Below are 15,876 nucleotides of genomic sequence, written 5' to 3'. Positions count from 1 at the left end.
ACCGAAGTCTCGTTTGGTGCGCTCGGTGCCGATGTGTTTTGCTGGCGTCGAAGGTGTGGAGGGCCTCGATCCGACCAGCGCCGGTTTCGGTTTCAATTGAACCAATACAGCTTTCGGTTTCGGTTTCGAAGAAGGGAAACCAGCCGTTTTGGGCATTAATGGCTGCCGCTGAATGTCCGAGGCCGGGCCCGAGGGCGGGGCCGAAGAACTGCGGGATAGGTCTTGGGTAAGGCCCGAAGGCGATCCCTCGACCGGAGCCATAGACTGTTGCACTGGGCTTTCTTCAGTCTGAACGGGTAGGCCTTGCTCGTCACCGGAGCTACTCTCTTCGGCCCCTAAGGCCTCATTGTAGTCTCCTACCTCGGTGTCGTCTTCATCTCTGCGAAAGAGTGTTTCGTCGACGTCTTCCGATCCGGAGTCATGTTCGGAAGCGGGACTGGAGGGTAGGTTCTCCACTTCTTCGACATCTTCGGTCTCGGCGTTGAAGATGTCGGCCGGGGCCGGTGCTCGCTCGTCGATTCCGTAGAGTCTTCTTGGATCGAAATCTGGCACAGGCCATGCATGTAGATTCGTCGTGATCCGGTGAAAGGCATTTGTTGCACACCGGATGGACGTCGACGTGGGGATATTTCGCATTGCATACCGGACACCTCTTGAATGGTGTCCTCGATTCCATCGTTGATGTCGAATCGACGGTCGGGTAAGATGCGAAAGTTGGTTCTGGAAGTTAGTAAACTAACAAAGATACTATCGATACCGATCGAGAACAGTACCGACGCGAACTAAAGGCCTTTTGGCCAGAAAAAAGATTTTCCTAACTTGAGTCAAGATAGCACATCCGAACCCAATGGAGGAAAAAAAAATCTGAGGATGGAGAGGATGCCCATGCGCACTGTAGTCCAGGGGAGGAGTCACCTATCCCAGGATACTTCGAAGACTCTTCCAGGACAACAACGTGCAAACATCCGGACCCAACACTAGGCGGCGATCTATGCACAGATATGAATTCAGCAGCTCACATGCCTCGAACATTACCCAATGTCATCTGCCCGCTGCCCCCCCCCCAGTCTTTGCACCTGAAGATATAGACTAAGGAAGCTTCCCCCCAACAACTACTCCATTATCTGCAAAATCAAGGCAACCGGTTCCAGATAGAGACCTCTGTAGTCTGCCTATTTTTTCTATATCCTGGAATGTTTCTGAGGCCTTCCACGCTTACAGTGACTTTTGATAACAAGCTTGGGTTGTGTTGTACCACCTCTGAATGTAGACCACAACACCATCACTGTGTTGTGTGTGGGTCATTTTGGAGCTGTCACCACTTCTGGGTGAACCACACACACCCTGTAGGAAGCTGGCTCTTTATATAATATATCAAAATGAGATATATTTTGCAAAGAGTCCAGGGGTTCCCTTATGAGTGGACAGGGACTTGCTCTAGTAATCCCAAGGTGCTCTTCTAGGGAGTAGAGTGGTTGAGTAGCCTTAGGCTTATCAGAGATGAGTATTAGACATCTGCAAATACACACAATAGTCAATAAATGATGCACATGACTCAATAAGGAGATTCACACCAATTTACAAATGTAACAGTATCTTTATATAGGTTTAGGCATCAGAATCAATATGATCAGGTAAGTATGTTTTTAAGAGGAATACTTTTGTGTTTAAAAAGTCAACATTGTAACATTTTTGGAAGCTGCAATGGTATCCTATGGGAGGAAAAACAAGTATGGCATTCAGGCACAGTACAGGGACTTACAAGACCAATCTCCTGGACTTATGAGGAGGGCAAGGTCCAAGGCAGCACCAGCAAGCCACCACCAGGGCCAGTAAGGCGGCCAGATGTAGGATTGCAAAGCAGCATTGAGTGCCCAGTGGAAGTCAATGGGAATGTGTCTACGTGAAAAGAGACTACAGGTTCTGACTGGGAGGACAGTCGAGCTGAAGCAACAGGCCTCACGATGCTCGGGGATGTGGATACACCTTTGGTACTCTTCTCCACGGCCCAGGGGCGACGGTTGAAGAGGTGTCATTTGGCGTCTGATGTTTTTCATCAGGAGAAGTTGTGGAAGAGGGGGCCTGCAAACAGAGGCTGCAGACGTCGTTGAGGAGTCCACAGTGGGGAAACCCAAGGTGGACTTCGAGTCTGGAGGGTCTGGGGAACATGTTGGCAGAGTTGGCCCACTTCAGCTCGTACTAGGCAGCTCGGGTGCAGTGGTGTTCAGCATCGGGTTTCCGTCGTCTTGAAGCCTCACAGCTCAGTCTTGGGTGCCTGCAGGGTGCAGGGGAACAGGTCTGCTGTCTTATGGGAGTTCTTGTTTCCTAGGTGAAGTACTGAAGGGTCTCCCACGCTCTGGGGGACACAGCAGCTGCAGGACAAGTCCACTTTTGGTGCAATTGTTGAAGTCAGCAGGCAGGCCGGCAGGGTTGAGGCCAAGTCAGTTGCTGGATCTTCTGTTCTTCCTCTTGAGGTCAGTCTTCTTTCAGTTCAGCAGGATCGGACTCTCTGGTGCCAGGGCCTCCCTTAAATACTGAATACTCACCCACAGTAGTATATAGAGACACCCAATAGTGTTACTGTAGGGATTGGAGAGCCCTGACGAATGCCCCAGACCTTTTAGGCTTTCCGTGTGGGAAGAAACATGTTGGCAGACTGTAAAATGGACTAGAGTCATTATTCTCTCAAGGTTTCATCATTGGATTTGTTTTTAGCGCACCTCCATTCCTCATTAATAAAGGTGCTAACCGAGGCACCTAAAGGTATTTTTCATTAAACTGGATGCCGATTTTGTCCTGCAAGTGTTATGCAAGAACTCCCTCCTACCGCCAAGTCTTCGCTGAGGTTGAGTCCACCCTGGTAGTACCATCTTACTAGGGTGGGGACAGGTTGCCTATAATGAAGCATGCACAATATTGTGTGTGTAGCATCCTCTTCCATTAAGAATGGCCTTCCGGGTCTAATAAGACCCTGCGTGACCTGCAACATACAATATCGGTACCCAAACGTGGTTTTTTGCTTTTTTTGTTGGTAACGGCAACCCACTTCTTTTGTGTTTGTAGAGTGTAGGGTAGTAGCCAATGGGCTACCTACCCTTGGGGTCACTACGCCCACTATATGACTACTTATTGTAAGAAGTGGGCATGACCCTGTGCCAGAAGTCCTAAGTTTGCCATCTTCAAGATGGCCAACTTTGAACAGTCGTGTCCACTTCAAGTAGCCCACCTTAGGATTGGTACTAGCCTATGTGTGGGCACGCCTCCCTGATTACCTAATTTTCACGCCTGTCCAAGTGCCAAAGGACTCTGGACAAAGGGGGTCTGCTTCCTTCCCAGTGAGGGGAGCCAGATCCGAATTTCAAAGGCGGTGGCTTCTTTGAGGCTCCTCTACCTTCAAATGACAATCAACAGTTCATACTGTGGGAGGGTGTGTGAACACCCTCTTCCCAAGCAGGCTTTGTTTCTGGCCTCCTGAGAGTAAAGGCTCTCACCCTTGGGGGTCAGAAACTCATCGCTGGCAAGAAAAAGTCAGTCGACACACCAGAGGCTGGTAGGTATTCAGGGGGCACCTCTAAGGTGCCCTCTGTGTGCATGTATTACTAAATCCAACACTGGCATCAGTGTGGGTTCATTAATAGGAGATGTTTGATACAAAACATCTATATTTTCAGTGAAGCCATCATGTAGATGGAGAACTCATTTCTGCCAGTGTCCAGCACATGTACTTAACACTGCTTGAATGTTTACTTGTACTGACAGCAATGGGGCTGACCAGCACAGGGGCATATTTGCTCATGTAGATATGTCCTCACATGTAGTGTAGTGCACCCTGCCTTAGGTCTGTAGGGGTGACTCACCCATACTGCATGCAGGGTATGTGGGTGTGGCACACAGGGTTTTCACTTTTGTCTGCACCAAGAAACGCAGCCTGCACTGGCAGTCTGTATGCGCTTGGTATGGGGTCATTTCGTGCTGCAGCCCTTAAAGACCCGCCTCGGCCTCCTTGCCCTAGGTACCAGGGACTTACAGGGTGGCTAAAGGTATTGCCAATTGGGGGTATAATTGCACAGTTTTGGGAAACTGACCTGGCACTGGGAACCCAGTTCACTTCTGCTCAAAATCACATCAAATGCTGTAGTGAGGGCTGTAGTTTATATACATACATTGCTAAGTTAGCATAACCGCTTTAGATGTTAGAAAGCCATCTGGCCACTTTTTCTGCTTTTGCACACGACACTGCAGTTACAAGTTATTATTTGAAATATGCTTACTCGCCTTTTTCTCCACGAGAGAATGGTCTGTTGTTCACATCCCTAGCCGTGAGCTGCGACCTTGGTCTGAACATTGTGTAAAGAAACAGTCTGGGTCACCAGACAAGGCATGTTTTTGAGTTCAGGCTGATCGACCCACTATTTAGCCATAACACGCACGTAGCTGCAAATACCTGAAAGTCGAGGGCTTTTAATATTGCAGGCTGCATGCATCACACACATTCGGAAGAAGAGCTTTCCCAGGAGCAGAACACACCTGATCCTGTGATGTGATTCCACTAAGCTGATCTTTACGGTATGGGGTTCCCCATTCAAGCCTAGAGACCTTTTATTAGTATAATAATATTAGTTTACTAGCGAAAGGAAGGTGGTTGTATTCCACTATCATTTGTATTATGATTTCTCCTTTCATTTTCTATGGTATTGTAACAATGCTGATGGTTTTGATTTTAATCGTTTGCCTGCTTATGTTAGCCAAAGTACTGCATCTTAGGACACGAGGTTTATGAAATAAACTCCTTAAACTTTACCGTGTCTTTGTTTACTCTTGTTGTGGACTGATATGAGAATATAACGAACAGGTATTTCTAATTCCCACCATTCCCGAGAGTACTCCAAGTCGCTTGTTCTGGGTTGTCTATTCATTGGGACCTCCGAGATAATACGGATAACGAATGAGACACTGATGCTGGTCGGATAGGGGTTCTGGGTTCTGAGGTGAGTTTTTGGTACACCACAATTCACTGAGGTCCTACTTCCTGTGCATAGTTCTGTGCATGAGCAGAATCCCTGCAACAATGCCAGGCAAAAAGTGGGGATGACCATGTCAAAAAGGGGCACTTTCCTACACATCCCATATAATTGTGACATTAATTTACTCCCTCAGTTTACACGACTACCTAACCAAGTAAGGGGATATAGCCCCTGCCATGCTGCCATTCTTCAATCTACTGTTTAGAATAATTGATGCATGAACTATGCTCTGTTCCTCTAATGGACATCTACAAATATTGGCACAGATAACAGCATCAGCTGGTTTGATGCACCATGAACAGACCATCACGCCCCTCACCAACTCTTCCCACATAGGTGACATAGCAACCCCATTACTTTCCAACCAAATAAATATCACTTTTAATCGCTTCATACATTCTAGCACTTATGAGATGGCATTTGTATCAGATGTGCTATTACAAATTTCAGATATTCAGATTTCGAGTCTCTGCAACGACGCTCAACATCCTGTGATTCAGGGCAAATCACTTAATCTCCCCGTGCCTAACAAAAATGAATGTGTCCTCATTTAACGAAACTGGTGCTCATGCAAAGCGCTCTGATACCCGATGTCTCAAGTCTAGTTCGCGCTATATAAAAAAGATAACATAACATGGTTTCCCAGAATTAGACAGGGTACACTGGATAAGGGACTGCTACAATGTACAAGTGCTCGCTTTTTCTTTACTGACATTCTTCATTCTCTGCAGGCACCCTTTCTATATGGTTAGCCACACAGCTGCTTCATTATAGCATGTATGCAGAGCACCTTGCAGTATGCCCTACTGTAGGAACCTCTACCATGTTTCTTCTGGTCAGACTATTCTTTAGCAGGAGGGACGTAGTCTCAAAAGATAACCATCCATTTCTACGTATTTCTGAAAACCTTTCATTGAGAAGGGCCAAAGCTGATGTTTCTCACCTTGGTTTTTTGCCAATGGCCCTCTGCTTCACTTTACAATACAAGTGGTTATTATGTTATAGGGGGATTTTGTGGTGCAGAACAAGATTTAAAGGCAATTGCAAATCATATAACAATAGCTGACAGCACAAAGCATCGTCAATCTTGTCTTTATCAAATGGCCATATCACTTCACGATGTTGTAAAACATGCAGAGACAATATCACAAGAAGTGTTCGATCTCGATTACAGAGCATGCAGAGCCAACTTCACTGTTCTTTATCACAAAAGATTGTTTCACCAGAAAGCACGAGCAACGTTCATACCTTGTACACATCAATGTGGGTGGCGGCCGCTCTGCATAGGAGTTGATGCTTTTCCGTTAACAGCTCCGACAATCGGATGTGGAATGCTGCTTTGACACGTTTAATGGCTTCCTTGTCCTGTGGCCATTTTCCACTGCCCTCCATATGACATATCACTGAGGAATAATAGTCACAGGTAAGTCTGTTAACACAATTACAATTTGACAGCCAGGCTGATATTTTCAATACATGTCATACATGCCAAACTGGCTGCCCTGTACCCACTTCTGAGATCTAAGCCAATGCCTATGCAGAGCAAGGTGTGTGTCATCAACACAGTTATTTGTCCTGCAATTTCATGTGCTTTGCCAGTGTGGAGCGATTGACAGGAGAAGTATTTGAAACCTCTTCAAATACTACAGACAATGTCCCTATGGATAGCTACAGGTGCTCTTTGCTTCACATGAACAACTAACCTCCACCAAGGTCTAGGTGTTGAGATGTTGTATGCCCATCTCCTCGGCTTCATCTTGGACAGCAAGTTATCTATGAAGAAACAGGTAAACGCAGTCTCATCTGCCTGCTTCCACACCCTACGAATGCTCTGCCAGATCTTCAGATGATTGCCACTCAACACCTAAAGGACTCTCACGCAGCCACTTGTCACATCTATATAGCTATCACCGCATGCCCCCTGAAGAGACTACAGACAATACCAACTCAGCGGACAGATTCATTCAGCGGACAGATTTATCCTCGACTGCCCCAGACAAACCCACATCAAACCTCCCCTCAAGAAGCTACTCTAGCTCCTGATCCAGAAAAGATTCCAATTCAAGATGTTGACTCAAGCGTACAATGCACCAGCATACAACAACAAAAATATGACCTTCCACCAACCAACTAGACACCTGCGATCTGCCTCCCTCTTCCTCGCAGAGACCACCCGGATCTGCCAAGGCAACAGCATAGGATGCTCCTTCTCACACCTGGCAGCCAAAGTGTGGAACGACCTTCCCCTGCACCTCGGGACCACCTAACCACTCCAGCAATTGAGGAAAGGACTCAAGACCTGGCAGTTCGAATGAACAATTCACCACAAGCAGATAGGAACTCCAGCGCCTTGAGAGCCTCACAGGTGATTTGGTACGCTTTACAAATCCTTGATTGATTGATCTGAGCAAACTCAAACTGAAATTCTACAAAGGACTTAATAAAAAAGAAAATCTACTGATCTACGTTTCCCCAAACACTATTGACCGCTACCCAAGACACATCACAGAGCTGATCCTCTTAACCAATTCACTTGTGACAATGGGTCACAGATCGAAAAGAAAACAAAACTGCAACTTAAAGATTCAAGGTGAATATGGAGTAAAGCGGCTCAAGGCTCTGTATTCAAGAACACCACTGTTGGATCGAATCTTAGGGCCAGATAAAAAAAGAAGATCGTGGGTGTCGCTGAAGACTGTTTGGGGGGCTACCGTCATGACACAAGACGTCATTCCTACATTGGTTGGCAATAACAGGTTCCAGCCAGAGAAGGGAAATTCTATTGTATGTACAATGATTTGAGGCCAGTAATAAAAATGATCACCCTGAATGGGGTGAATCAATAGGGCTCAGACAAGCAGAAAAGCTTAGAATGCTGACATTATCGTCTATTTGTCTACATACTTAGTTACAGCTGACAGGAACACCACTGAGAAAAGAAGAGCAAATGTGTTATTTGCTGTGTTTGTTGGGTAACATTGGGGGGGACTGGGACCAATTGCCCTTAGACCCAGGTACTGTTCAGTGTAAACAGTTATTAATATACTTTTCCCTCCTTATTGGACCTCACCTTCAGCTCCAGAACATAACTTCGAGACAGGCAATTATAAACAGTTAATGCCACCCATGGAGCGCGTTAACCACTTTTAACATCTTGAGCAAAGGACAAGAATACTAATCAGCACCCTGCCAAGCCAATCAGGATGCTACCTTAGCGGGCTTTAGCTATTGTTACAGGCCCACCAAGGGAGCATTCTGCCAGCACCCAAAGCCCCACTGGTATGCTGTGGGCCCTGGCAGTGCTCAAAGAGTTTACTCCAGAGACTGGAAAAAAACAGCCCCATTCTCGTGTGTTTACACATGGTGTCTGGGCTGTTGCCTTTGCTAGGAATGAAATCCAATCAGCCAAAAAAAGATTTAAAAATGTAGAGAGAGGTTTTTCTACTGTTTCCGGCTGACTGGGCTTCTTGCTCTGCAAAATCAAAGGGAGGAGCCTGGAGAGCTGTGTGTAAACAGGCCCATTCAGAGGAGCAGGAGGGAGGTCCACTTAGAAAGGGCACCATTTCATGTATCCTCAGGTAAGAGGCAGCACCTGCTCCTACAGCTCTACCAAATGTTTAAGGTGGAGTTGAGTTTTTAGTTACTCCCCCGTAATCCCCGGGTTTTTCGAAATTGTGCAGAAAGTGTTCTGGGAAAATGTGGAATATGCATAGGCAATGCTTTTTTTTTTAATTGATGCATAGAGAGTCAGTGGGAAGACCTTCGTTGTTTTAGGTGGGAGTGATTGAGGTACGATCCAGGAGCGTGGTTACTTTTTTCATAGCCTACTTTTTGGGGTATTTTTTAATAACAATAAGCAGTGAAGCAACTTTAATACTTGAGCACAATCCAAGGAAAGTCAATCCTAGAGTTTATAATTTTTGCGGAAGGCAAGACTATCTTTGGCGCCAAAGAGCCAATCATTTATTATAAGGAGCTGGGCAGCCCAGATATGCATATCATCACAGACTAAATACATTTATCTAGGAAAACTTTGAGCTGCTTACTTAATCCAATAATGTTTCAGAAGTTTCAAAAAGTGTCTCTGAAGTGCATTATGGGAGTTTAGGACCAGCCACCTTCTTAAACTAGGTCATCCAGCCAAGAAAATTGAGGGGTAATGTGTCCCAACCTTGAAGTTCCTCACACAGGATCTCCGCAGTGAAAAAAACATTGAGCTTCCAGAAAATGTAGATGCTTTTTAAATCAACTGCCGTCTTTGAAAGTAAAAATGTATACAGAGAAATGTCTTGGATTTGATTTTCAAAACCAACCACTAGAGGCTGGCAGTGCATCATTTTGGCAACAAAATTAACAGTCCCTTTGGTTTAAAAGAGAACAGGCCCTGGAACATATTATAGCAGCCTGTGTTCTTGTTTAAAAGTTGCAGATTGGACTTCAAGGTTTGAGGAAAACATGTTCTTTAGCCGCTTCAACAGTAGCTCCACACAGCGGCAGATTAAGAAGGCATCACGGCTGCCCCAGGGAAATGGTTGAGAACAGACACACTGGAGAATGGAGTGAGCCCTTATGTAGTAACTGAAGTCCATGGCATACTAATATTTCCAATTACAGACTCTTTACTGCTGCTTGCAGATATGAATGAAGATTGTGTAAGAAAAGGCTCACATTCTGTGAGAGGCCCATGTTGCGCAAGATGCTGTAGAAGCATTACCCCCTCGATGGGATTCTTTGCCCCACCCTGTGTTTTCTGCTGTGGTCCACAGATGGAAGCGTTGAAACCAAAGGATTGTCCTGCAGCCACAAAATGACCACTAAGTGTCAAAACTGTATGATGAGTGGTCTGATTTGACTTACCAGAGGAAACAGAAGTAGGAATATACTTATGAAAGGATTTCATTTTAGAGATCATTTTTCTCATCTAGGCAACAATGGTCAAGTGGTGACTTTCAATACCACATGGTATTCACATAGTGTTTGTATTCTTTAGTTTAATGGCTGAATTGATCCAGGTAGTGCCAGCGTAGATTTTGTAGAGGAATGGTTCAGTGTTTAAGGAATAAGGTATTTTACTAATTTTGTTCTACAGGGTCCCTTAGCCTACCTCTCTCCTTCAATACAACTCCCTTCTAAAGTAACCGAGACCGAGTTTCCATTCTGTGCATTAAAGCTATTCCAATACAAAAATATTGTTTTGTGTTTGTTTCCTCTTGCTCTAATAATTTTTAATATAGTTGCAATGTTTACACAAAAAAGTTACATCTGACCTTCGGGCACTTGAAGAGGCCGCGTGCGCGGACACTGAACCGGGGGTGCGGCACCGGTTGCGCCTTAAAACCGCGGAATATAGGGAGCTGGTCACGCACGCTGCCCAGACTGCCATTCAGCACAAGCTGGGCAGGATATATGACCAGGGCGACAAGGCGGGCAAACTTATTGCTTGGCTCGAGAAAAAACAGAGGGCCACTACCGTGGTGCCGGAGATTATTAAGGCGTCGGGGGACGTGATAACGGAGCCCAGAGCGATCGCGGCGGAATTTGCGGGGCACTTTCGGCAGGTATACAGTAAGGGGTCGGACCGTCCGGAGGAGGACTCTGATGCCTTGCTCGCAGATATTCGCATGCCCTGCCTGTCGGAGGCCGACTGTGAAGCCCTGGAGGCCCCTCTCGCCGCGACTGAGCTGCAACGTGCGATCGTGGACCTTCTCCCGGGTAAAGCACTTGGACCTAATGGTCTGCCGATTGAGCTCTACAAGCTGAAGCCCGACGTTCTTAGCGTGCACCTCCTCCATATGTTTGAGGAAAGCGCAGCGACGGAGAGCTTACCGCGCGAGCAGCGCCTGGCCACTATCGTGCCAATACCGAAAGAAGGGAAGCCGAGAGAGGCCTGCTCATCGTATAGACCGATCTCCCTGCTCAACGCAGAGCTGAAAACACTAGCAAAAACTCTCGCCAATAGGCTTCCCACGCTGGTACACAGTCCGGCTTCATGCCACATCGCAATACGGCACTAAATATCCGCCGCCTGAATGGTGTATTGGGTAGGTGCCACACGATCCAAGAAGATGAGGTGGTGGTGTCGCTTGACGCTACCATGGCTTTCGACACCCTTGAATGGCCCTACATGATGGCGGTACTCCGCAAAATGGGCTTCGGCACCCGCTTTGCGGCATGGGTCCGCCTCCTGTACTCGGAGCCCCTGGCCCAGGTGGTAGTCAACAACAAGGTTTCTGAGGTTTTCGCCCTGGAGAGGGGCACCAGACAAGGGTGCCCGCTCTCGCCTCTCCTGTTTGCGCTCTCCCTTGAGCAGCGGGCGGCGTGGATCCGGCAGGACATCTACCTCACAGGGATACGATGGACGGACGGCTGGGAGGACAAAATCTCGCTATACGCCGACGATATCCTCCTTTACTTATCCCACCCGCGGAGATCTATAGTGGCAGGGGTGGATATATTTACCAGTTTTGGGTGGAACTCGGGGTTCCGCATCAACTGGAACAAATCCGTCCTCTATGTCCTCCATGGCAGCCCTCCCAGGCTTCCCAGCAACTGCCCGCTTACCGTGGCGGAGGATGGCTTCAGATACCTTGGAGTGTTTGTCACTCTGGATAAGACTCTCCGGTATGAAAAGAATTTACTGCCGCCACTGCGACGGCTCCAACGTGACTCAACTTCGTAGCAGCGACTGCCATTGTCACTGCTGGGCCGGGCGGCCCTCTTTAAAATGATGGCGCTCCCTAGATTTTTATACGCCCTCCAAAACTACCCAGACTTGGTGCCCAATTCCTACTTTGTGGCTATAGAGGCGGCGCAGCAAGCCCTCCTCTGGTCGGGTGCGCCTAGAATAGCGCTGCAGAAACTCACGTTGGGATGGTACGACGGGGGGATAGCCCTCCCGGATATCCGCAAGTACTATTGGGCCGCTCACCTTTCGGCGATCAACCAGGGGACGTATAGTGATGGGAACGACCCAGGTTACGGGATGGACAGGTGGTTGCTCCCAGGGGGGAATTACGAGGTCGCGCTTTACTCTAAACCCGGCAAGTGTCAGCTCACCGGACCGACGAAGCACTCGGTGCAAATATGGCACGCTGCTCACCGCAAGCTGGGCTGGACCAACACTTTGACCATGGCCACCCCCCTGTGGGCGTCGGAGAGACTGGGAAGCCTGGGACACACAAAGGGGTTCCGTAGCTGGGACCTTATAGGGATCTCCCAGGTGAAGGACCTGTGGGGGTCCGAGGGGGTCAGATCTTTTGCCTACTTACAGGAAACGTACAACTTGGCGCCTACGGAGTATTTCAGATACCTGCAGAATAGACACTCCCTCCAACCGAACATTCCACCGGGGACTCGACCCCCGCAGGCCTCCCCGCTCGAGGATCGGCTGCTTGACGGACACATGCCGGAGCACGCCATCTCGCTCACGTACAAAAAACTGATAAATAACCCCCCCCGATCCACTCGAATCCCTGAAAGAGAAGTGGGTGGCTGATGGACTTGAGATTGACGACGAGGAGTGGGTTACCGCTCTGGCGTCCCCCAAGAGAGGTGGCGATATCGGCTAGACTCCGGCTCGTGCAGCTTAAATATTGCACAGAGTATACGTTTCTTGCACACAAATTCTGGCGATGGGAGGGGGGGGGGGGAGGGGGGGGGGAAGGGGCTCTGCCGGCGGGGGTGTGGGGCGACTGGCTCCTTTTTCCATATCTTGTGGGAATGCCCGGGGGTGCAGAGGTACTGGAGGCGAGTTGTGTCCTGCATGCGGGAAGTGTGGGAGGTTGACCTTCGCACAGAGGCTAAGCGATGTATATTGAACATATGGGTACCCACGGACTTATCTACACGGGGGAGGCTTTGGGTCACACTTAGGCAAATGGTGGCGAAAAGGAACATAGCCCGTCTGTGGGGTGCATCGACGCTGCCGAAATTGGTGGACTGGCAAAAAGACATGGATTGGTGCATGTTGCAGGCAAAAAACAGTATACACGGCACGGGGGTGCCCCAGAAAGTGGGGGGAGGTGTGGTCGCTTTGGAACACCTACAGAGGTGACATATGTGAGCCTCCGCAGGCCCGACTGTCCGGCCTGGAGATCAAGGAATGAATCTAGCCTACTCTCAGAACTATTGTACATTGGTCTAGTCTTATACTGTCGTTTATGTCGCCGGTGCTGCGGCAACCCTACTATCTTGGTGAAACAAATTTTCATATGTGACCTTGTTATGTTTTTATAAACAATAAAAAGAGTTAAAAAAAAAAAAAAAAAGTTACATCTGACAAAATCTTCAAACAGGTTCAACAGGCACCAGTCCACAGTTTCCAGTTGAAGGTGTTCAATACAACTTCTTTCCTAGTGCTCCAAAAGCTCCTGTGCTTCCAGGAAAGGTCACTGGACAAGAAGAACTGCCGCTTTTGCCCACTTCTGGTCACTGGACAGAAGCTTTTTTTTTTTTAATACAAAACAATTGGCCTAGAGTTCAGTTCTGGAGTGTGTGAATGCATTTGCTGACTGAGTGTGCACATCAAATGCTTAACACTGTCCTCTGATACTGCCTTACTGCTCGACCAAGCTACCACTATTAGAGAGTAAGGTTCTATCCAACTTTAACCTCTGCCTACCACTGGGGTCACCTGGACTCTATACACACTATACCTCATTTTGGTGTAGTATATATAGAGCCAGTTTCCTACAGCTGGTCACTGAGGAAGCTGCGGATAAATAGAGTATCCACCATAAAGAGCGCTACAGAAGGGAAGAAGCTTGTTCTTCTGAAGAATACTTCTAAGCACCGATTCCTCATCTTGTGGATGGATACAATAAGCAGTACCTCTCCAGGTGGAGGGTCAGTAAACTGGCTTATTCCAAAAAGTCCTGCCGGTCCAAGCTGGTAAAACGTCCATTTTGACGGATCTGGCTGATGAGGCAGTAATGTTTCAGTAAAGTTTGTACCTACACCCATGTCGCCACCTGGCAAAAATCCAGGACAGGTACTCCGCACGCCAACGCAGTGGTAGCAGCTTTGGCTCTGGTGGAAAGAGACTATAGGTCTTCTGCACCATGGCTCAGATTTCTCCCAACTACTGGAGTACACTGACTTCATAAAGGGACACCTCGCCACCGAAATGACATCGCCAAACTCGGAAGGAAGGTCAAGCGAGTCCATTGCTGTCACTCAATCTCCAAGCATGGGGATGCAGATTGTGCAGTCCCGAGTGCAACACCCTTCCCTGCTGCTGAGACAGAAGATACTCCCAAAGCAGGAGCTTGATCAGATGCTCGTGCCCAGGAGTTCCAGGTACCACACTTTCCTGGTCCAATCCAGAGCCATTAGGATGACTTGGACTTCATCGTTCCTAATCTTCTTCAGAACTCTAGGCAGTAGAGGCAATGGTGAAAAGACATCCAGGAGGTTCGAGCACCAATTTAGACGAATGGGTTTCTGAGAAACAGCCTTCTTAGGAACACTCCAATGCGAAAGTGCTGACCTTGCGCATTCTCAGCATTGGTGAAAAGATCAAACCTGGGTTCTCCCCTTTGATCGAAGATGTCCTGCACAACCTTTGGGTGCAACTACCATTTATTCATAGCCAAGTTTATCCGTCCTGTTCTTTAGAGATCCTGCCAGGTGGCTCACCACCAGAGAAATTCCCTTGCAGTCCCGCCACTTCCAGAAGCATAGAACCTCCTGTCACAGGACCAAAGACCTTGCACTGTTTGGTACAATACCGGATAGCAATGGCATTCTCTGAGAGCACCTGCACAAGCCTTTCTCTGAAGATGGGCAGGAAGACCTTCAATCGCAAACAAATCACCCTCAATTCCAATAAAATGATGTGGAGTCAAGCTTCTGCTGGAGACTATAAGCCTCTGATCTTCACCCCTCCCACATCGCCTCCCCAATCTAGAACATATGCATCCATCACCACTGTCAAATCTGTGTGGGGTAAGGAGAGACCAATGCAGATCTGTTGTAGCCTTGCCCTAAATCTGGATACAATCTGACAGATTCCCCTGGTGCTATGCCCCTTGGGACTAGAGATCCCACTGCTGAGCCATCAGGTGCCATCTGGCAGGATTCACAAATAGAATGCAGGAGGCCAGCAATCCCAGCAGCCTCAGTCATCTGCCCACAGATCCAGGATAGTGACTGAAACAATTAGTATCATAGCCCGAATGTCCTGGACTCTCCTTCCCATGGGAAAGGCACAAAGCTGTACCGTATCCAGAATGGCTCAGATGAACAGAAGCATTTGTTAAGGAGGCAAGTGCGACATCGGCATGTTGACAGTAAACGATTTTAAAGCGGTTTGCCATTTTCCAGAGGTGGTCTACATCCGCTGGGGCAAACCCACCTTCAACAGTCAGTTGTCAAGGTAGGGGAAGACTGGTACTCCTCACCCCGAAGGTGTGAATTGAAAATGCTCCTGGTCTACTGTGAGCCACAGATAGCGCATGTGGGTCTGCAGGACAGGAATATGGAAATAAGAGTCCTGCAGGTCCAAAGCTACTGTTCAGGCTCCAGGGTATAGTACAGACAGGACCTAGGCTAGCGTGAGCATCTTCAATTTGTCCTGCCAGAGGCAAGCACTGAGAGGGTGAAGGCCAAAAATAGGTTGAAGGCTGCCATTCTTCTTTGGCACACGTTTGTAGCAAGAGTAGAACCCAGACTTACGAGGTCAGAACCCTCTCTATGGTTTCTTTGGCCAAAAGAGTCTTCACTTCCTTCCTCCATCAACTGTCCTGATGGTGGTGGAAGGTGAGGCAGGGTAGAAAGGAATAAAGGGGAATAGCCCCGGTGGCCAATTTAGAGGACCCACTTTTAAGAAGTGGCGGACTGCCATCCCTGAAGG

The 15,876-nt window shown here is 47.9% G+C and overlaps 1 protein-coding gene across 1 annotated transcript in view; it reads right to left on the bottom strand.

Annotated features, from left to right (window-relative positions):
* NOL6 (nucleolar protein 6) overlaps positions 1-15,876 on the bottom strand; it is a 530,178-nt gene that overhangs the window by 298,728 nt on the left and 215,574 nt on the right. Inside the window, exon 18 of the mRNA XM_085628873.1 lies at positions 6,273-6,427. Coding sequence (XP_085484999.1) covers positions 6,273-6,427 — 155 coding nt within the window. The remainder of the gene's footprint in view (positions 1-6,272; positions 6,428-15,876) is intronic.

This window comes from Triturus cristatus, chromosome 2_1 (assembly GCF_964204655.1).
Source record: "Triturus cristatus chromosome 2_1, aTriCri1.1, whole genome shotgun sequence".
Lineage (NCBI taxonomy): Eukaryota > Metazoa > Chordata > Amphibia > Caudata > Salamandridae > Triturus > Triturus cristatus.
This window is presented reverse-complemented; position numbering and strand designations above follow the sequence as displayed.